This window comes from Plecotus auritus, assembly GCF_963455305.1.
Source record: "Plecotus auritus genome assembly, chromosome: 7".
In the NCBI taxonomy this organism is placed as follows: domain Eukaryota; kingdom Metazoa; phylum Chordata; class Mammalia; order Chiroptera; family Vespertilionidae; genus Plecotus; species Plecotus auritus.
Window position 1 is genome coordinate 4,868,488 of NC_137774.1, and position 22,750 is coordinate 4,891,237.

Here is a 22,750-nt window from a genome sequence, read left to right on the forward strand (position 1 = left end):
CCGAGCTGGGCTCCTCGCCATGGGGGTGCTGGCTGCTCACCCCGCTGGGCCACAGGGCAGGAAACTCCCTGTCCCCCCTCTGTGGCTGCCTCACCAGTTTCCCTTCTACCCTTTGCAAACAGAGCTCCGAAGAAACAAAGAATGCATAGGTCTTGGCACCAACTTCACTTGTCGGCCATCTGTAAGTCCCTGGCCTCCCGTTTGTCCAGCTCTCTGCCCTGAGCGGTTCCAGACTTTTGAAAGCCTGACCCGGGAAGAAGAAACTCGAATCCACCAGACGACGAACCCTCTCTCCCCAACATACTCTCCACCTCTGTCACTCAGTAGGAAAAGGGTGCTGGGGTTCTTGGCTACGGGAGAGAGCGGGGAACCAGAAGAGGCCTTTGTGAGAGGCGTGCCGGAGGGTGGGGATGGACAGAGAGCGGAGGGGCTCGGTGCGCACCCGTCCTCCTTATGGTGAGAGGTTGGCAGTGCTGCCCCCGCGGCGGGTCCTGGAGACGCAAGGCGCCCGCGGCCGCGCAGATGAAATGTGTTTGCAGGGCTCGCTCCCGGGCCCGGCTCGGGGCCGCCGCCCCTCCTCCCCGCGCGCAGGCTGCTCTCCAGTCGCGGCCACTGGGTAGCGCTCGGCCCTCCTCTCCGCGTCGCCGCCTCCGCCTCCGCCTCCGCCGCGCTCGTCCCCGGCTCACGCTGCCCCCGCAGCTCAGGCAGCTCCGGCTCTCGGCGCAGGCTGGAGCCGTTCTCCGGACCCCGAGCCCGGGAAACGGAGGCGGCGGGCTCGGCGAGCGGTGGCGGCGGCTGCCGAGGCGGGAGTCGGCGGGGCGGCCGAGGCGCTGGGGCGGGCGCCGTGGCCGCTGCTTCCCAAGCCGGGGCGGTTGGCGAGCGCCGGGCGTCAGAGGAGGCGCCGCGCCCCCGGAGCCAGGGCTGCCCGCCGGGTTCTCCGAGCGTCTCTCCGAGAGCTCCAGCCAGGGCGCGGCAGAGGGCAGAACCGCCGGTCTCCATCCTCCCGGCGGCAGGAGGCTCCGTGCCCGGGCGCCGGCGGCGACAGCCCGGGTCACCGAGCCCAGCAGACGTCCCCGCCGCCTCGCTACCGGTGCGGACGTGGGCGCGGGGGGCTGCGCGCCGGGCCGCGGGACCCGCAAAGTTTGCTAGCCGCCTGGGTGCCGGGCCGAGGGCGCGCGCGGGCCCAACGCCCCCGGGGGGGCACCGAGAGTTCCCGGATTGAGCGCCAGGGCAGTGGAGCCGTCCGGGGTGGCTTGGCCCCGGCAGATGCCGCCTGCAAAGTTAGAGAGAAGAAAACTTCAGCTCCAGGGAGATTCGGACCGCGATGCACACCGCGCCCCCCGAAACCCGCGTCCCTGAAAGAACCCCCGCGGCCGCGCCTGCCGCCGCGCTCTGCTCCAGACTGGCCCCCAGGGCCCGGCGCCGGGAACGGCGGTGACTGCGTCCGCCTGGACGACCCAACCAGGGGGCGGGGAGCGGGCGGGGGGCGGGCAACGTGGCCACTGGAGGAAGTTTCCTGAAGTTGTCCTTTCATTGCGGAGCCCGGCCAGCGACCCGGCCGAGTTGCGGAGGCCTCCCTGCCGGGGAGGCGAAGTCGGAGTTGGGGTTCTCAGGGAGGAAGGCGCCCTGAGTCCGAGAGCGCGGCTTTTTTCTTTCTCTCTGCTCGCCCGTCGCCTTCCGGGCGCGCCGCGAGGAGGATCGAACTTGGACAGAAGAAGACTGGGAAGCTTTGGGGTCCCCAGGGCTGCCCCTCCCGGGCATAGACCGCCCCGGGCCAGAGCCACCTAGACTGTCTCCCGGGACGATGGCAGGGTACCGGACCCCCCAGGATTATAACGGTGCGGAGGACCCCCCACACCCCCACACCATGTGGGGGCTGCTGATCTGGACTATGCTGGCCCTGCACGGGATCCCCCAGGCCAGAGCGCAAGGTAGGAGGGCCACCCCCACGTGGGGATGGGGAGGGGGTACGCGGAAGGGGCGGGAGCCTGCTGGCCTTACGGTGGCCTCCTGGACACCCGGCTTAACCTGGGCAGAGCTCTCTCAAAGGGAGTTTCGGGCCTCCCTCCTCGAGTTTTGGGGCTCTCGTTGGGGGGTGGGGCAGTGTTTCTGGGACTTGTGGCTTCCGAATGAGGGAAGGTACGGTCCGTGCTGGGAAGGCTGAGAAGAGCCTTAGATGAGTTGTGGGGGGGGGTCGCTACTCCCCACACCCGCTATGGGTACCCCATTGGACCCACGAGGGAGGGGCGCGCCATTCTGCGCGGGGCTCAGCGCCCGGCTCTACCCAGATCCTCAGGCCGGGCTCCCGGCTCCCCGCTCAGTGTCATCAGAGGGCAAGACCCTGCCTGGCTGGCGCTGGCCGCCCCACGGCCAGGGAGTGGACTGGGAGGGCGGCGGGAAGGAGCCCAAGGCGAGTGCGGGGTGCCGGGTGGCAGCCCGGGGAGGGAGATGGACGGGCCTGGCCACGTATGGAGCCCGCGCCTGGCTGCCTTGCCGGCTGCTGGGGCTGGGGCTGGGGCTGGGAGCCCAGGTCCTGGTGCAACCCAGGACCCACAAGGGGGAAGGTGCCCAGCGGGTGTCTGAGGCCCCCTGCCCCCCCCCCTCCTCGGCACACGGCTCCTGCCTTTGCCTTCAGCTCCACTGGCCGCTCAATTGTCTCTGCAGCCGCTGCTCTGACCTGGAGCAGCCTGGGTGGAGAAGGGCTGGTGGGCTTTGGGTGGGAGTGTTAGGAAGCATGAGGAGGTGTGACCCGCACCGGGTCCCCCTCAAGAGGGCGGGTGCCCAAATGTCCTCCCAGCCCCCTGGCAGGTCCCAGAAGGCGAGGGCGGCTGCACCGGCGCTTCCTTGCTTTTGGGGTTCACAGTGGTGCCAGCGGTGTCCGAGCGGCGCCTGCTGGGAGCTGAGGGAGACAAGCCTGGACTGAGCGCCACGACTGGGGGCTTGGCTTCCCCTCTCTCCGGGGCTTGAGGGCGCCTGCCCCTCCTCCCTCCCCTCCAAGGCTGCTCACCTGCCCACCCTGCAACCTCGAAAGGGGCCCCACTTACCTCTGGGGTTGCTGAGCAGGGGAGGGGGGGGCGGGAGAATAGAGGGAGGGTACCTCAGGGCGCCCAGAGTCAACCCAGCCAGAGAGCCAAGATCAAAGAGATGAAAGTAATCCGCTCTCCCGGGATTGAGGGGAGGGTTTTACAAGGTAATTTACGTTAAAGCACTTAGAAATGTTGTTAACGGGCCCTGGAAATGTAAGGTAATAAAAGTTATGATTATTTTTATGATCTTCATAAAATCTTCCAGCAAGCAGGACCTCAGAGGTCGGCGTATTCTAGGAGCCATTTCACAGATGGGAAAACTGAGGTCCCGGGGCATTAAGTGACTTGACCAAGGCCGCGGGGAGATCTCTGGGGGCAGAGTCAGGGCAGGGTTCCAAGCCCCTCTGGCCCTGGGACCAGGACCATGCACAGCTGGGGTGGGTTTGTGGGGTCCCAGGAGGGCTGTGAGGCTGCGGGAAGAGGAGGGGGGCACCTCCCAGATTTGCTCTGAGATGCCCCTGGGGTTCCCAGCCCAAAGCCAGGAAGGGCTCAGAGGGGTGTCAGCCTCTGTCTGGACACTTTAACTGAATTACTGCACAGACTCCAGCCATGGCATGATGTCCCTGGCCAGGTGGCCCCCTTGTTCTTGTCCCATCCAGGCCCAGGCCTGTAGACCTCCACACCTGTCCCCTCCACCTCTGTCCCCTCCACCTGAGGTCAAGATTCCAGCGTCCTGCTGAAGGCCAGGCCGCCTCCTGGCCCCGAGCCTCCTTGGGGAGGGGCTCGCCTGTCAGAGCAGGAAGGTCTTTGATTGATTCGCTCCCTCTCCCCTCCTCCTGTTTGCTGCCTGTCGGAGGGAGAGCACCGCCCAGGTCCCCTGCTGCTCCATTTGTGTTCTCTGGTCTGAGTGTGTTGCCTGCCCCACGAGGACTCTCCATCCTTTTGTATCCCGGGCAGCAGACCATGCAGGGGATTGTGGGAACTTGGTCCCAGCCCAGGTTGGGGGGCAATGTTGCCTTTGAGTGGGGGGGGCGGTGGTAGGGGCAGGGGCAAGCCAAGGACTAGGAGGGGGGGGGAGCTTCTTATCTGCTTTGGGGTTAGAGAGTGGAGTTTCTCCTTAAGTGTGAGTCGTGGCGTGTCGCTAACCCTTGGGGTGGCTGAGGCCACAGCACTGGGTGTCGCTTCTGAGCCCATGAGCCGCGTTCTCCAATCAGGACACAGTGAGGGACCGATCAGTGGTCCTCGCTGGGGCCAGACCTCACCTGGGTCACTGCCAGACCTTATCTAGCCCCAGCCTAGTGTTTTTTAGGTGCTGGCCCCGGGCGCCATCACCTCCTTATACCTAAGCCACCACTTGACCATTTTCCCTTCAAGCGGATGTCACGCAATTCACACTTCTTTCCCAGCGAGTGATGTGGTAGAAAGAGCGAGTGATGTGGTAGAAAGAGCAGAGGCCATCGGGAGTTTGAGGTTTTGCCTGGCACATAGATGGTGCTGAAGAAAGGGTCATCGTTGGTGTTCGTACCAGTGTCTTTACACTCTAAGCCCAGGTCCACGGGGAGGGGTTCCGGGCCACCCACCCGCTAGGCCTCGGATGCCTTTTTCTCACGCGAGACCCTTCCTTTACTTCCTTCGGTGGCTGCGTCGCTGTGTCTCCCGTGGCCGTCCAGTCCCGGGCTGCACTCCCAGGTGCTCCGAGGGGAGGCGGCAGCGGGAGCCTGGGCGTCGCGCCTGGATCTTAACAGGCGCCCGCAGGGTTTCCACGGCCTTCGGAGCTTGGTTCCTGCTGGTGGGCATCCGAGGAGGCTGGCAAGAGGGTGGTAGCAGCCCAGCCAGCTGGTCTAGAAGGTTCTTTCAGGAGAAGAGTGCCTGGGAGGGGGACGGGAGGGCGTGTGAGCTGAGCGAGCCAGGCAGTGGGGACCCTGGGTTGAGGGTTGGGAAGCCCCAGCTCTGGAGGCTCCGAAGGGAGAAAGTTTAGTGCGGCCAGCTAATCACAATGAAAGCCAAACAGCACGCGGGGGAGCAGGATGGAAGTTTAATTACATGGTGTGGCGAAGCTGTAATTATTAATTACTGACAGCAAAAAATAACTTATTGATCAGGGCCTCTTGCTAATTACCACGAGGCCGAGTGTCATGCTTGCCTGGGGCTCACAGCTGGTTTGTGTCAAAAGCCCCACACGAGGGCGGGCCCGGGGTGTCCCTGTTCCCCGTGTCCCCTTCATCCAGGACCGGAGAGGGGGCTCTCCACCCCGCACCCCTCTGTCTCCCTCCCCAAGTGCGCCCTTGGCTGCAGCTGGGGGGATTCTGGAACATGCTGGCTGTGGTTAGAGGAGCCACACAGCTTGGTGCTGCTGTTCGCTGAGCCCCTCCCCTGCCCGGGCTAAACAGACTCAGGACCCCCACCCAGAGTCCGAGTCACGCGGGCAGCCTGCACCTGCCTCTTCTTTCATGCATTTGCTCGGCAAATATTTATCGACTGCCTCTCCCCTCTGTCCTCTCCTGGAAGGCTAGAGTGGGGCCAGGAGCCTCGTTCCATCAGGGAAGGGAGGCTGGGCAAGGGGCCAAGTCCTTTAGAGCAGTCCTCTGTTTAAACAGCGCCTGAACGGCCGGCTTTAGAACGATGTGTTAAACGGGAATGGTATGCGTTTGACTTTGGACCACGGGACGCAGTTGGGCGGTAAGCTAACGGGCGAAGGAGAAGGAGCTCGTTCTCCGTCCGCAGGACTATCGTGAATCCGTGCGTTTGACTCGAAAGAAACATGAAATGTCACCCAGTGCTATCCTCTGCCCAGCAACGTGGCGCAAGTAGCCCGTCGTCCGCTGTCTGCTTGGATACCCCCGGTGACGGAGGCCTCACTACCTGACGAAACAAACTGGTTGTCACACAGCTGTACTCTGTGTTGCTGCGGAAATGGGCCTCCCTGTGGCCGGTTACCCCAGGATTTGGCTGCAGTTGGAGGAGTCCTCTGATGGGTCGGAAGCTCCCTCCCCATCCCTCTGACTCCCGGGACCTCGGGGAGTCAGGAGACTGAGTTGGAATCGATGTTGGGTGTTAGGGTGCTGCCTGCGGGATTTCCAGCCCGGCTCCCCCCGGGGCACGTTGCCACAGCCCGCCTAAAGCGGCGGGAATTAGTCATCGTAATTCGGGGCCTTGGGATGCCAATAGCAACAAACGGGCCAGCAGTGCCTGCCGGCAGCGCCCCACGGCCTCCAGCGGAAAGGAAAACACGCCGGGTTGCCCAGACATCCTGGTTGCTCCCTGCCATCCGCGCCCCCTGGGAGGAGGCAGTGCCCACTCGGTGGTGCCGGGCAGGGCCAGGCCTGGGGGAGGGGAGGAGGGCTGCCCCACCCGGCCCATCACTCCCCAAGCCAGGTGTCTGCGTCACGAAGCCGCTCTGGGCCTGGGCGTCCTGCGAGGCCCGGCTCCTTTAGGGACTGGGGGTGCCACGTGGCAGGGGGCTCCCAGTCTGGGTTCTGGCTTGAATCCTGCTTCCACCACGGAGCCGCCCTGAGCTGAGGCTGTTTTCCATCCGTAAGATGAGGAAACAGTTAAATATAAGTGTCTCTACCTTCTAAGAGTTGGGTGTGGGTTTTGTTTTTTGTTTTCTTTACGTTAAATAAGATTATCCCAATCCCCTTTTAAATAATCTTACGTGTTTATAATGTGTTGGCCACCGGATAGGAGGGTGCCATCATCCACACCCCCTCCCTCCCCGCACTCCAACATGTCGGTAAACTGAGGCTCAGCGCGATTAACCACCCAAGACCCCTCAGCCAGAAAGTCGAAAGGTCGGGATGTGAACCCAGGGCTCCATGGCCCCAACACCTGTCATCTTCCCAGGGAGGGATGCTCGGACAGCCATGCTGGTCGTCCACCCGGGCTGGTGCAGGGGAGGTCGTAGAGTTTGGAAATAACCCAGGAATTCCGGGTCCTCCTGGGTTGGTGTCCTCACTGGCCTTAGGTTGGCAGAGTTCAGGAGGTCAGGACCGGAACCCCTCTTGCCTCTGCTCCTTTCCTTTCCCTGTGCCCTCCCCGGGGTTGGGGTGACCTAGAGATGTTCAAGAGTCTCCTTAAAGTCACCTGGGGCATTCGTGACTGACTTGCTAGTGTCTGAGCCACACACGTCTTCCACACTGAAGGGGACGTGGTGGAAAGCGGTAAGAGTCTGATGCCACAGAGGAAGCTGTCAGTGACCCAGAGAGGTGGTGAGAATGTGATGATGTGATGATTCTAAGGGGAGGAAATATTTGCCATAACTCAGCCTATTTAGGGGATTCGCCTTCTGGGGTGGACACAGGTGACTCTCAAGGGCCTGTTGGAGCCAGAACCTGGACCCTCCCCACAGGGCACCTCGGTGGACGTGCAGATGCACAAATGAGGGAGGCAGTTGTCCCGCTCAGAGTCTGAGTGATGGTCAGAAATATGGCCTAACGCGGTGGGCATCCGTGAGTCTGTGTCAGTGATGAACCTGCTTCGGACTGTGAGAGCCAATCAGAATGCGCCCTCAGAAAGCCCGGGTGGGTCAGCACAGACCTCTGAGGAGCCTGAAACAGGGACGACTCCCCGGGTTCAAATCCTACTTGTCATTTACTGCGTGGGTGACCTTGAGCGGACCCGTGTCTCGGTTTCTTCATCTATAAAATGGGGACAACAGTGGTCCTTACCTCATTGGGTGCTGATGGGGTTTAATAAGATATGCTAAGCATTTAGGACAGCATGCCCTGTACAGTAAGCACTGGGTGAGGGTTTGTCATTGTCAGCATTGTCCTCTTGGGGTCTGGGAAGCAAGGCCAGCTGACTCGTGCCCTGTCTTCCAACGCCTCTGCTCCCTTTATCTCTCATAGACCTGCACCCACACTTCCACTATTAGGGATTTATTTATTTGGCTGAGTGGTATCTGGCTCTAGCTTAAAATGCAACTGTGCCACAGAGCACCCACATAGGCAGCTGTTACCAGCTCTGACAGCCTTACGGTGAATGTTTCTGCTGGGTCCTTGCGTAAAACCTCACGTCAGTGGGTATCTCTCACCGACATCTCCCTTTCCCTTCACCCCCACCTATGAAGCAGCTGGGTAGCAGGCATGAGCATTATTAACCTTGTTAGCACTGAAGTTCAGAAAGATTAAGTCACTTGCCAAGGTCACTTTCCATGTCAAGAGAGTGAGCGCAGGTCAGCTGCTTCTGAGGCTGTTGCTTCTGATCCAGACGCCCACCTTCTGGAATGAAGGGCTCGCCGTGCTGCGTAGGGACTTGGGAACTGTCTCGTGTGACCACAGGCTTCTCCGCAGCTTGGGTGGGCCCGGGGCGCAGCCTGATGGCCTCTCTCTGTCTAAGGGAACCCAGAGCCCTCTCTGTGGCCCCATCTGCTGTCCCACAGGGTCTTGGCCACAGGATCTGAGGCTGAGACCTTTCGTGTCAGCCCTCTCCTGGCTGGCTTCACCGGCCTGCTCCCCGACTGCTGTGGTATCCGCACCAAGCCCTGCACCCCCGGGCCCTGTGCAAGGCTGCAGTCCCCCCTCCATTCATTCCCACTGCCTAGCCGTCAGCACCCTTCCCTCCTCTCTCCCGCTATCTCTTCCCCCAAGGACCAGGGCTGCCGCACTTCCTCCCGGTGCCCGGAGCGCTCAGGGTGCCGATGGTCTAGATCAGTGGTCGGCAAACGGCGGCTCGCGAGCCACATGCGGCTCGCGAGCCGCGGTTTGCCGCTCTGTTGACTAATGAGTTTGCCGACCACTGGTCTAGATGTCTCATTTGGCACTTTGGCCTTGTTGATGCTGAGTTATCTTTGAATGTCTGTGTGACGGATTTCTTTAATTAGAAACTCCTCCAGTTTAGATAATAACCCTTCATCAACAGGGATGGAGGTATTAGACATAAATTATTGTTCCCAATTAACAGACTTCACCCCTTAAAGAAGGGTCCCACAGGAATGATAGTGACGTCAGAGAGAAGGTAACAGGCTTGGACGCTGTGTGGGACTCAGAGACCAAGACCGATTCTCCTTGGGTCCCTTTGGGCCTCCTCCCCGCCCCCCCCCCCCCCCCCCCGTGTCTTCACCAGGAAAATGTGAGGCATAATTATAGCATTTCCAAGCTCTTCCTGATTGGCTTCAGTGATGGAGGAGGTAGACATGTGTCCTGGGAGATCTGGCCACACAGCCTGAAGCTGTCTGCTACCCACACTACCTTTTCCTGTTTAATATTTTAATTTTTAAATACATGAAATTTTGCATTCCATCCTTTAGTCTATCTGAAATCTATTTTAACACACAGAGGGTATGTTATTTTTAATATGTGTATTGATTTTTAGAGAGGAAGGGAGAGGGGGAGAGAGAAACATCAATGTGAGAGTGAAACGTCGATCTGCTGCCGCCTGCACATCCCCAACTGGAGATCGAGCCCACGACCCAGGCATGTGCCCTGACTGAGGATTGAACCAGCAACCTTTTGGTGCACAGGACAATGCCTAACGAACGGAGCCACACCCGCCAGGGCCACCCAGAGGCTATTTTAAAGCCAATTAGTGCTGCGAGAAGATGTGGCATTTCTGCCCCATGGCTTCCTGGACCTCCAGGGATATATGTCAAAACTCGGATTTGAAAGACTTGAATGAGATGATCTCTTGAGTCACATCACATTTAAGAGTCTAAGATACTTTGCACACAGATATATATACTAGAGGCCTGGTGCACAAAATTTGTGCACTGGGGCGGGGGGTGGCCCTCAGCCCAGCCTGCACCCTCTCGCAGTCCGGGACCCCTCGTGGGCCTAAGCCGTCAGTCGGACATCCTTAGCGCTGCCGCAGAGGCGGGAGAGGCTCCCGCCACCACCACTGCTCTCCCCAGCTGGGAGCCCGGTTCAGGGCTTCTGGCTGAGCGGTGCTCCCCCTGTGGGAGCGCACTGACCACCAGGGCAGCTCCTGCGTTGAGCGTCTGCCCCCTGGTGGTCAGTGCGTGTCATAGCGACCGGTTGTTCTGCTGTTCAGTCTATTTGCATATTAGCCTTTTATTATATAGGATAATTTCAACCATTTGTACTTAGATTTTTCTATAATCTTTTGTACACATACCTCCCCCTAAAGCCGTTGTGTCCCCAACATAATTGACCCTGGGCCACCATAGCCATCCACCTTGACTGGTCTATGGCAGCGCATTCAAGGGTGAGGGTGTGTGGGTGAGGCTTTCTGCCCCTCCCTAGGGGACCCTGCTGCTGGGGTGGTTGGCATTTTCCAATCTGCTCCATACCATTAGGGAACTGTCCCTGGATCACAGCATTGTATTGTGACCGAAGGAGTTGGGGACAGGGCCCGAGTGAGGCCTGAAGACTCTCCTGGCAGGAGGTGTCTGGCCCCATGATAACTCTATCTTCTGCAAGGGGCCTTATGCATGAGCGCGTGGGTGCCTTCCAGGAGAGCCGGGGTGACGGGAAGGCCATCCTCTGGCCAAGCAGGGCCTTTGCTTCCCTGCAGCAGCTCCAGCAGCTCGGAGCTCCGTGCCCTGCCCATGCAGCACTAACCACATGTTCTAGGTCATCGGTTTCACCCCGCCCGATGCCTCTTGCGGCTCCTGAGCTTCCAGAAGCAGACGCCATGCCCTCCCAGGCCCTGTCGGCGGCAGCCTTCCCCAGCACGGTTTACGCCTCTCACTGCCCTGACTCAAGGACTCAGCACTTGGTCGGAGGAAATGCTGCTGACTGTGCCCGGCACTCACGCCTCCCTGCTCAGTCAACCTTGAAGACTCCTCCCCGTGGGCTTTGCCCAGCTCCGGCCGCTCAGCCAAGTGGCCCTTGACCTCCTCATTTGCAGCCCCTTCTCCCCAGCCCTGGCAGAGTGAGTGTAGGCGGGGAGGGGAGCTGGCGGGCAGGCCATCGGGGGCCGGAGCTGCCGAGGAGGGCGGAGGGGAGTTCGAGGTAGCTCTGCCCCCAGCTCATTATCCGGCTGTGCATCACCGGATGAAAGACGGTTGTTGTCAGGACGGTGATAAACACGCGGCTGTCAGTGCTGATGTGATCGCGCTAATGAAGAGAAGTCAGCCCGCGCGAGAGCGGCCGCTCCCGGCGATGGCTCCGGGTGGCTGGAGAGATCTGTCCAGGACCCCCTCTCCCTGCCCCAGGAGGACAGAGGTCTGGGTGTCGGGAGAAGAGAGGTATTGGCGCATAGCCCTGTCCTCCTAAGGCCTTGGTGGATGAAGAACCTAGAAGGTGCTGGAAACCTCCAGGAAAAAGGAACGTTGCTTGGCCGCAGGGTGGGAGGGAGGCTGTGATACATGACCCGGGGCAGCCCGGGCCTTGGGGGCAGAGATGTGGACCGGTCCTGTGGGCTGCTGTGCTTTGATGGCTCAGCTGCCTCTCGTGGCCCCGGTGGAGCGCTGCCTTCGGGAGGCGTGGGGCGAAACACAGGCTCATTGTCTGCAGCCCCTGCCTGCACCTCGCACCACCTCGCCGGCAATGTTAGGGCGTATTGTCTGTCCAGGAACTTGGAATGTCCAGCCCAGGGTGCGGGGACCAGGCCTTGAACTCCAGCTTGTCTTGCGCCTCTGCTGGGGAAGAGCTCAAGGGGCCCTCGATCCTGAGCCAAGCTGAGCGTTCAGGAAGCAGAGGCGTGCCTCCGAGATGCGGATGGAGGGGCGAAGGGTGTGGCCCCATCGTGGTGCCAGGGATTGGGCTCCCGGGGAGTGGAGGAAGGCTGAATGATTGAGGGGTGCCCTTGCAGCTGGGGCCTCGGGTCACATTTTTGGTCTTTGTTTTCCATCCACACATTAGGGTGCCTTCGGAGCGCCTAGCAAAAGCTGCTTCAGCCACTGATAACTTCCTTCCTGCCCTTCATCGCCCATGAAGGAGGCCTCTGGGCTGGAATTCTATTTGCTTCTAAGAGATGACATTGAGCCTGGCCGGTGTGGCTCAGCGGTTGAGTGTCAACCCAGGAACCAAGAGGTCGCCAGTTCGATGCCTGGTCAGGGCACATGCCTGGGTTGCGGGCTGGATCCCTAGTAGGGGCCGTGCAGGAAGCAGCTGATCGATGATGTTCCTCATTGATGTTCTATTCTCTACCCCCTCTCCCTTCCTCTATCTCTAAAAATCAATCCTCCTATATAATAAAAGGCTAATATGCAAATTGTCCCCTCGACCGGGAGTTTGACTGGGAGTTCGACCAGGGGTGGGGCCGGCCGGACCTCACCTGTGCACGAATTCGTGCACCAGGCCTCTAGTAAAAAAAAAAAATACATATTTATAGGACAGTGTGAAAGAAGCTAAGAGATGGTGGGAACCAGTGAGGAGGGTCCAGAGGGGTCACCTGTGAAGCTGCTCGGAGGAGGCTTCCCCGAGAAGGTGACCTTGAAGCTGGGGTCGTGTAGGATGGTGAAGCCCTGCCTTCCTTGGGGAACACGAGGGGCTTTGGTTTGGGTGTGCCATAATAAGCCGTATATGTTTAAAGAGTACAACGTGGTCATTTTGGACGTGTGTGGGTGTGATACCTGGAATTATCACCAACATCAGGATAACATATCCATCGCCACCCAACGCTTCCTGTGCCCTTCCTAACCCTTCCCTGCTTTTTTCTTCTCATTTCTCTTCTCTTTTTAAATGGATAGCCAATGGTTCCAGCTTTGTCTTTAAGAAAATAGTCCGTTCACCGCTGAATTACCTCTGCACCTGTCTTGGAAGTCAGTTGTCCGTATATATATACGTGTGGGTCTATTTCTGGACACTCTCGGTGGCTTCATTTGTCTGTCTGTCTGTCTTGGTTACTACTGTTGCTTTCTGGGAAGACTTGAAACTGTGTAGCGATAGCTCTCTGACTTCTTTCTCAGTTTGCCTGGGCTGTGCTGGGGCCTGTACGTTTCCAGATCAGCTTAAGAATCAGTTTATCTGTCTTCAGAATCAGTTTACCGTTCGGTATGAATTTTAGAATCGCTTTTTTTTTTTTTTTCCCAAAAAAAAACTCCTGCTGGGATTTCCGGTTGGGATTCCATTGATTACGTAGGTGAAAATGAGCACGCACGTCTTGACGGCATTGAGTCTTCCCGGCCCATTCTTTAGTTCTTGGGTTTCGCTTAGCAACGCATGGTGGGTTTCAACAAAGTACAGGTTCTGTAACATCGCCTGTCAGATTTAGGCCTCAATCTTTCATGATTTTGATGCAATTGTAAATGTTATTTTTTTTTTATTGCGACTCCCAGTGGCTCGTCGCCACGACTCAGAAATAGTTGATTTGGACACGTTGGTCTCGCACCCTGGACTCGGCCAGGCTCGATGATTCGTTCTGGTAACTTTTTTGTCGACCTCATCGGATTTCCTACACGCATGATCAGGTTATCCCCGAATGCAGGCGCTGTAACTTCTTTTCCAACCTGGAGCCCGTCCATTCCTCTTTCTCGACCTGTTCCACGGAGGAGCGCCTCCGGGAGGGTTTTGTTTTCACCCTCTCCGTTGCCAAGCAGCAGTTATGGGCGGCAGATTCGCACCTGAGTGTCCGCTACCCAACCACTCGGGTCAGACGGTGCTTAGCCACCTTCTCGAGATGCTGACACTCAGGGACGCTTACTCTGCTGGGCGTCAGCCAGCTCCCGGTGGGGAGCAGCCCATGAAAGCACGGAGACTCCGGTGTGCTCACATGTGTGATGAGCACATGTGTGTGTTTGGGGTTTGGGGTCCTCTTCCCTGTACCCCTCCTCTGGCCCTAGGTCCTGGAGCCTCCCTAGGAGGCAATAGATGACCTAAAACTGTAGGGGAACTCGGACAACCACTGAGGTCAGATGACAAAGGGCTCCCCGTTTTATTAAAGGAGGACGTGGGGCCCAGGGAACCAAGGGAGGTGCCCCAAGCCACAGGGCTTGGGAGCTTGGGACTTCCTGCCCCTCTGCAGGCTCCGCCCCACGCAGATGCAGGCGAACGTTCTGACTCTCACCTTAGCTGCGAAGCTGGCCCCTGGCAGGACTGTGGTGTCCCGGGATGGATGGAGCCTTTGCCACGAGCCGGACATTGTTGTAAATGCTTTACATCGGTTGTTGGGTCCTCTCAACAGCCCTGTGAGGAAGCCTGCTGTCCCCATTGTATGGATTTGGAAATGGAGGCCCAGAGAGACGGAGCAACTTACCTAAAGTCCCGTAGCTTGTAAATGGTGAACTCGGGAATGGAATGGACCCAGTCGGGTGGGAGCCTGAGTTCTCAACCGCCGAACTGTGCTGGAAGCCGGGGTCCCACCCACGAGCCCGCTCCGCCCTCTGCTTCCCTCTACACTGCAGAGGAGCAAAATAGCGCCCCGTTTCCACGGCTGCCTAGCACCTGGCCTCGCTCTGCCGCTTGTAGGCTGCCTGGCCTTGGCCAATTCCTTCGCTGTTCTGAGTCTCAGTTTCCTCACTTGCTTAGTGTGGACTTAACACAGACAGCACTCCCTCACACTGAGGGGCTGATGGGAGGATTGTCTGACGGGATATTAGAGAGCAGACCTAACATGGAGCCCGGCACAGGGATGTCGCCGTGGGAGTCAGGAGCCCTGTCCTACCCCCTGCCCGTGGCCCTGACCCATCTCCCCAGGCCTCTGCCAGCCTGTCACTGCCTCTGCCCATGACCCAGTGTCCATCCCCCTGGGGGCCCCAGGCTCCTGCCCGCTCCAGCACCCTGGGGTCTCCATGCCTGTTTCCACACGGATCAGGGCGCTCAAGAGCACCCCATAACTCAACTCACACCCAAGGAGCTGTCGCTGAAAGAGATGCAGACTGATGGGTACCATCGCCGTCATCATCATACCTCTTCCCTGAACCTGAGCTCCATTGTGAGACCGGCCATCACGGTGGGTGCCCCTGCGAGAGGGAAAGAGGCTGCTGTTTCTCCGGCAGTGAGGCGCATGCCAGCTCTGGAGATGTGAAATGCCCTTGGAGTCCCCGAGACTGGGTAATGGCCGCTATTTATATAATGCGCACCATCCCTTCCGAGGGCCCCGAGTGCATTAGTGCATTTAACCCCCACAGCAGTCCCGAGAGTTTGGATATGACCATCTTTTTCTCTTATTATTGTTGAAAGTATTACACATGTCCTCCTTTTCCCCCCATTAACCCCTTCCAGCCCCCCCCACCCCCCCAGGCCTTCACCACCCTTTAGTCTGTGTCCATGGGTTATGCATATCTACACTAATAAAAGAGAAATATGCAAATTGACTGTACCTCCACGACACCCATCAGCCAATCAGGAGTGAGTATGCAAATTAACCCAACAGAGATGGGGATTAATTTGCATTCGCAGGTGCGGAGTGGCCGGGCGGAGCAGGACGCCTACTATGATGGGGAGTGCGGGGGGGCAAAGGGAGCTACAGGAGCGGTGCTCCGGCCGGGAGCGAAGACTTGCAAAGCCAGGGGAAGGAAGGCCTGTTCTTGCACAAATCTTCATGCAACGGGCCTCTAGTATACATATACAAGGTTTTTGGTTGATTATCTCCCACCCACCCACCCTCCCCCACCTTCCCTCTGAGATGCCGCACGCTGTTCCATGCTTCCATGTCTCTGGGTCCTCTCTGTTCATCAGTTTCTTTTGTTCATTAGATTCCACATATGCGTGAGATCATGTGATACTTGTCTCTGTCTGTCTGACTGACTTCACTTAGCATGATCCTCTCCATGTCCCTCCATGCTGTCCCAAAGTGTAAGAGATCCTTCTTTTTTACAGCTGCATAGTATTCCACGGATAAATGTACCACAGCTTTTTATCCACTCATCTCCTGATGGGCACTTGGGCTGTTTCCAGATCTTAGCTATTGTAAATTGTGCTGCTATGAACATAGGGGTGCATACATTCTTTCTAATTGGTGTTTCAGGTTTCTTAGGATAGATTCCTAGAAGTGGGATCTCTGGGAATATGACCATCGTCTTGACCATAGATCAGGCCAATAGTGTTGGTTCAAAAAATTTAAGATGCTCATGCAGGCTCCAGCAAGGCCAAAATGGGGAAAGGGCTGCAGGCGTACGAGGCCACCCCTTAAGGTAGACTGGATGCTGAATCCTGAAACCCTGGGGGACCCACCATGGACCGGGCCCCTGGGACCGAGACCCCAAGGCTTCAGAACACTCTCCCCTCCCTATTACTGTCCTCCCAGAATGCACTGGGCCTGGTGAAGCCGCTCTCTGTCCTGCCCCAGGCCCCGCATTCCTCCCTTGGCCCTGCCTGATGCCAGCACCTGTCCTCCAGGGACAGTGGCCCCCAAGGAATGAATGCTTGGCTTGGCTTCCTCCCCTCAGAGCTGGGACTCCCAGCCAGGCCAGGGCTTCTGAACCAACTGCACTTGGCTTTCCTCTCCTTCTTTGGCCAATTCCAGAAGCCAAGCCCGGGGCTCGGCTCCAATTACACGGGGACCCTGAGACCGGCTGGCACAGCTGAGCGCCCTGCATCTGCCCAGCCCTTGGGGTTTGGATGGTGTTGGGTGGTGGTTTCCTTGGAGAGGCCAAGGCCCTGAAGACAGCTGGCCCCTCGGGTCCCCTCCCCAGGCCTGGCAAATCCATTATTAGTATTAGTCTGTCACCACAAGCCCAGGAGGACATGGGAGCCCTTCAAGGCCTCCCGGAGGCACCTCAGAAGGTCCTTGCTCGCGCCTCCCGTCTCTGCAGTTTCCATTCGCATTCCAGCCCCCGGGCTCAGGCTGCAGGGAGGTGCGGGCTTGCACTGGCCTGCCCGTCAATCACAGCTCTGCCTAGCTCTGCGCTGCCCTGTTACCACATAGGATCAGCCCTGAGCCGGGGTCCGGCCCGGCACCATCTCTAACCACTGGCTGGACCACTGACATAATTTGCAGGGCCCGGTGCAGAATGAAAAGGCGGGCCTCTCGTTAACAAAACATGAAGAATTCCAAGGTGGCCCGGCCGTTAACAAAACATGAAGAATTCCAAGGACAGTAATAGCTCAGTGGTTGAGCGTTGACCTATGAACCAGGAAGTCAGGGTTCAGTTCCCCGTCAGGGCACATGCCTGCGTTGCGGGTTCGATCCCCAGTGGGGGGCATGCAGGAGGCAGCTAAACAATGATTCTCTCTCATCATTGATGTTTCTCTCTCTCTCTCCCTCTCCCTTCCTCTCTGAAATCAATAAAAATATATTAAAAAACAAACAAAAGAAGAATTCCAAGGTGGTGGCAGAAGAGCATTAACCTGAGGGTGGGTGGGCTCTTCTAAGCACAGGGTCCTGCGCCTGCTCAGGCCACTCGCCCCGGAGGCCGGTGCTGCCCACTGGTGAGACCCTCCAGGGATTCCCGCCGCCTCTCCTGGCCGCGGCCTCCAGGGTCCTCTGTTCCTGCTTCTGTCTCCCCGGGGCCTCCACGACCTCTCCCCGGGCTGAAGAGGCAAGGGGCTGTCTGGTCTCAGGCCCCGGGGTAAGACGAGGTGAGGCAGGGTGAGCAAGGGTGGCAGCTTCTCCAGGGAGCCCGCCGACTTTGTCCAGATCGTCTCGATCATCGCGGGCAGGACAATGGGGCGGAGGCATCTGGAATTCGGCCCCGTGACTCGGGTGCCTGCTTGTCTGGTCCTGTCTGGTATGCGCTGCCTCTGTCTCCTTATCCCGTGAGCAGCTGTGAACAAAAGCCGGTCTTCACAGCCCGAGCACACCGCAGCCAGAATCCTGGCCCTGCTGCCCGTAGGACCTCGGCCGGACCCTCAAGCTCTCCCAGCCTTGGTGACCCCATCTGTAAAATGGGGCAGCAATCCATATTGCTCAGAAAACGTTAATCCTCCAGTTCCCGCCTCTCTGTGGACTAACTCTTTGAGGGAGATCAGGAAAATCCTTCTGCCACGCTGGGTAGAGAGTGTCCTACCACAGCCTGCAGTGGCGAGGGGCCTCTGGCACATAGTAGGTGCTCAGTAAATACTGGATACTGTGTTATTAGGTTGTGTCTTCCCCAGGTTAAACCAGGTTAATTCAAACTTTTGGTTGAACCCGTGCTTTGGAACACCCCCCTCCCCCGCCCGCACCCCCCGAGCATCAGCATCATTGGGAATTGGCTACAAATGCAGAATCTCAGGCCTCGCCCCAGAGCTGATGAGTCAGCATCTGTGTTTTAAGATCCCCAGGTGATGTATAGGTACCTTAAGGTTTGGGAAGCACCGGAGCTCATTGGCTGCTGTGGTTTTCTTGAGACAAAATTTAAGAGGGCAGAGGCCCTCCTAAAATTGTGTCTAAAACTGGTCTCTTCTGGTCCCAGTTCTCTCTGCTCAGAGGGCAGTCCTGCCCCTGTTCCTGCCCTAGCTGAGAGGGCTGGGAGCTGACCCACCCAGTCCTCCTGGAAAAGCAAGAGGAGGAGGAGGAGGAGGCCTGCTTTGTTAATGGTCTGTCTGCGGTGCCGTCTTTGATATGGGAAGGAGAACATGAAAAGGAATCGCCTATTAAATAAACAAAACTGAAAATTCTCCAGGGACAAGTACAGGGGAGCTCTTGTGGGAACGGATTGCTTATTTAAGGGCAATTTTCTCCACCGCGTGGACCCACTAAACATCGGGAAGGCGGAGCAGCCCACGGACCCACAGGTGGGGTGGGGGCAGCAGAGTGAGTCGGGGTCCCGGTGGAGGTGGGGTGCCGTGGAGTTGAGTTTGTAGTGGGTTCATCCCTTGGCATTAGGCTAGATCTGTGACTCCCTCCCTGCCCGTCCCTGCCGCCACCCACCACTGCTTAGGGCCCTGGGCCGAGTTCTGGGATTCCTATACCTTCACTCAACCAAGTGACGGGGCCTCCAGCACTCGGCAGAGCAGTGGAGAACTAAGCTCGGGATAGGAGCCAGGATCCTGGGGCCAGACGGCCTCTGTGGCTGTGGCCAAGCAACCTAACCCCCCTGAGTCTCAGTTTCCCCACCTGTAAATTGGGGACGGTAATGTTTGCTTTGTGAGGCTGTTTGAAGTTTAAACAAGTTCTTATATGTGAAGGTCTTAGAAAAGCTTCTGGCATATAGTTAATGCTACGTAGGTGTTTGTTCAGTAAATCATATTTTATTATGATCTGTTAACAACTAAATCATTTATTTGTTAAACTAGAGGCCCAGTGCACGAAATTCATGCATGGGGTAGGGGGTGTGTCCCTCAGCCCAGCCTGCACCCTCTCCAATCTGGGACCCCCCGAGGGATGTCTGACTGTCCTACCAGGATCGGGCCTAAACGGGCAGTCAGACATCCCTCTCACCATCCAAGACTGCTGGCTCCCAACTGTTCACCTGCCTGCCTTCCTGATTGCCCCTAACCGCTTCTGCCTGCCAGCCTGATCACCCCCTAACCACTCCTCTGCCAGCCTGATTGATGCCTAACTGCTCCCCTGCCAGCCCGATTGCCCCTAACTGCCTTCCTCTGCAGACCTGGTCACCCCTAACTGCCCTCCCCTGCAGGCCTGGTCACCCCTAACTGCCCTCCCTTGCCAGCCTGGTTGCCCCCAACTGCCCTCCCCTGGTGGCCCGGTCACCCCTAGCTGCCTTCCTTGACAGCCTGGTTGCCCCTGCCCTAGCCTGCCGGCCTGGTTGCCCCCAACTGCTTCCCCTGCAAGCATGGTCCCCCCTAATTTCTCTCCCCAGCAGGCCTGGTCACCCCCAGCTGCCCTCCCCTGCAGGCCTGGTTGCCCCTAACTGCCCTCCCCTGCTGGCCTGGTCACCCGTAACTGCCCTCCCCTGCATGCCCAGTCACCCCCAATTGCCATCCCCTGCAGGCCTGGTCCCCCCCCAACTACCTCCCCTGCTGGCCTGGTGGTCCCCAACTGCCCTCCCCGGTAGGCCTGGTCACCCCTAACTGCCCTCCCCTGCTGGCCTGATCACCCCCAACTGCCCTCCCTTGCATGCCTGGTCCCTCCCAACTGCCCTCCCCTGCTGGCCATCTTGTGGCAGCCATCTTGTGTCCACATGGGGGGCAGCCATCTTTGATCCCATGGGGGCAGCATCTTGTGTGTTGGAGTGATGGTCAATTTGCATATTATTCTTGTATTAGATAGGATTAGATTAGATAGGAGGATTAGATAGGATAGAGGCCTGGTGCATGGGTGGGGGCCAGCTGGTTTGCCCTGAAGGGTGTCCCGGATCAGGGTGGGGGTTCCCTTGGGGCATGGGGTGGCCTGGGCGAGGGGCCTGTGGTGGTTTGCAGGCCGGCCACGCGCCCCGGCGACCCAAGTGTAGGCCCTGGGATCTGGGATTTATTTATCTTCTATAATTGAAACTTTGTAGCCTTAAGCAGAGGCCAAGGCAGGCTAGGGCTTCGGAAACTTGGCTTCCTCCATTGCCGGGGACAATTCAAGCCTCCTGCTCTCTCCAGCTCCGTGGCTGCCGCCATTTTTGTTGGGATTTATTTATCTTCTATAATTGAAACATTGTAGCCTTAAGTGAAGGCCATGGCAGGCCAGGGCAGGCGGAAAGCTTGGCTTCCTCCATTGCTGGGGAAATCCAAGCCTCCTGCTCTCTCCGTGGCCACAGCCATCTTGGTTGGGTTAATTTTGCATATTCGCTCCTGATTGGCTGGTGGGCGTGGCTTGTGGGTGTAGCAGAGGTACAGTCAACTTGCATATTACTCTTTTATTAGATAGGATAAATGAAATAGGAAGCAATCCTGGTCAGCATGACTCAGTGGTTGAGCATTGACCCATGAATCAGGTCAGGGCATTGCAAGCTCGATCTTCAATTTGGGGCGTATAGGAGGCAGCCAATCAATATTCTCTCTCGTCATTAATGTGTCTATCTCTCTCTCTCCCTCTCCCTTCCTGTCTGAAATCAATAATATATATATGTTTTTTTAAAATGTGGGGGAAGAGATGATGTTCCCCCTGGGAAGATCAGGAAAGACTTTGGTTGTCCTATATCCTGTAGTTCTTTGACCGAGAAAGACTGTGGATTTTCTATTGGATTTTTTTTTTTTAGATGAAGTTCATAAGACATAAAATTAGTCATTCAAAGTGAACATTTTAGTGGCATTTAGTACATTGACATTTTCATCACCCCCACAAAGAACCCCATGCCCATAAGCAGTTGCTCCCCATTTTCCCTCCTTGCAGCTCCTGTCAACCACCAATCGGCATTCCATTATTCTGGGATATTTCATATAAATGGAGTCATACAATCTGTGACCTTTTGTGCCTGGTTTCTTTCACTGGGCATAATGTTTCTGAGGTTCAAACATGTTGTGGCATGTACCGGTACGTCATTCCTTTTTATGTCTGAAAAATATTCCACCGTATGTATAAGCCATAATTTGTTTATCCATTCATTTGTTGATGGATGTTGGCATTTTTGGGCTGTTGTGAATAGTGCTGCTATGAACGTGTGTGCACGTGGATTAGTTTGGGTATCTACCCAGCTCTTTGGAGTAGGAGCGGAATTGCTAGGTCATACGGTAATTCCACGCTTAACTTCTTAAGGAACTGACTGCTTCCCACAGTTACTGGACCATTTTATATCCTCACCAGCGTTACCAAAAACTCAGCCAAGTAAATGTAAGGCTCTAATTGGCTTTATTGAGGGATTCATAAACCAGGCAGTATCCCGTCGAGTAAACAGAGGGTTCTTTGGTGTACAAAACGGAAGGCTTTTATAGGCAGAAACGGGGCAGGACGAGGAAATGGAAAGAGTGGATTATTTCTGGCTAGGTCACCTTCCCTCCAGGGGGAAAGGAGGGAGTCTTATCATCGGGCAGATCGCTTCTCTAGGGCGGACGAGGAATTCCAGACTGATTGGTTTAAAATTCCACTCCTGAGAGAGGCTGAGACTGAAGTTAGGTTAGGGCCAACTTGACCGTTTTCTTTTGTTGTCTTATCCAAGAATCCATTGCTAAATCCAAGGTCATGAAGATTTAACCCGGTGCTTTTTTTTTTTTTAAGAATGTTACGGTTTAGCTCTGAGATGTAGGTTGCTGATCCCGCGTTTTGTGTTGGTTCTTGTGTACGGTGTGGTGTAGGGGTTCCGCCGCCTCCCTCCGCGTGCACATCCAGTCATCCCGGCACCATTTGATGGAGACACAGTCTTTCCCTCTTGAGGGTTCTGTGCACCCGTGGAGAAATCGATGGGCCATGGATGCACAGGTTTGGTCTTGGACGCCCAGCGCTAGTCCATCGGTCCGTGCGTCTGTCCGTAACTGTGTTGTGTGGGAGGCTTACCTCTCTGTGCCTGCTGACTGCGTGCCGCCTGCCCTCAAGCCAGAAGCCATAAAACACGGGAAACTCGCTTCACGCCACGTGCTTCTTCCAGCATCACCCGCCGGCTTGGCTCCACTCTGGGGCCTCCAGGAGGTTGCTCTTGGGTACTCTGCCCGGAGCCGGAGTTGGTAGCTGTGGGGTGATTTCGTCGGCTGTGCCAGCAGCGGGGTCTCCACTCCCCTCTCCGCCTTTTCCTCCCATTGCTTTCCTCGCCGTTTAGTGAGAATGGCAGAAGTGAAGGGAATGGCACGTTACCTGCCCAGGTACGTTCCCTGTAGAAGATTCCTTGCTGGGCCCATGTTCCATCCCACGAATACAAGGGCAAGGGGAGTTGATTTTCTTTTTCTAAAAATATTTTTTTTTATTGATTTCAGAAAGGAAGGGAGAGTTAGAAACATCATTGATGCAAGAGAATCATTTGTCAGCTGCCTCCCTGCAGGCCCCACCGTGGGGATCAAGCCCACAACCTGGGCGTATGCCCTGACAGGGAATCGAACCTCGACCTCCTGGTTCATAGGTTGACACTCAACCACGGAGCTACACCAGCCAGGCTGGTTTCCTGACCCCTCACTCCCCCTGCGCCATCCCAGCACTAAGTG

The 22,750-nt window shown here is 57.3% G+C and overlaps 1 protein-coding gene across 1 annotated transcript in view; it reads left to right on the forward strand.

Moving 5' to 3' along the window:
* The first annotated feature begins 1,517 nt into the window (after positions 1 to 1,517).
* Positions 1,518 to 22,750, forward strand: part of SDK2 (sidekick cell adhesion molecule 2) — a 218,337-nt gene continuing 197,104 nt past the window's right edge. The window contains exon 1 of the mRNA XM_080680029.1: positions 1,518 to 1,931. Coding sequence (XP_080536155.1) covers positions 1,805 to 1,931 — 127 coding nt within the window. The 5' untranslated portion in view covers positions 1,518 to 1,804. The remainder of the gene's footprint in view (positions 1,932 to 22,750) is intronic.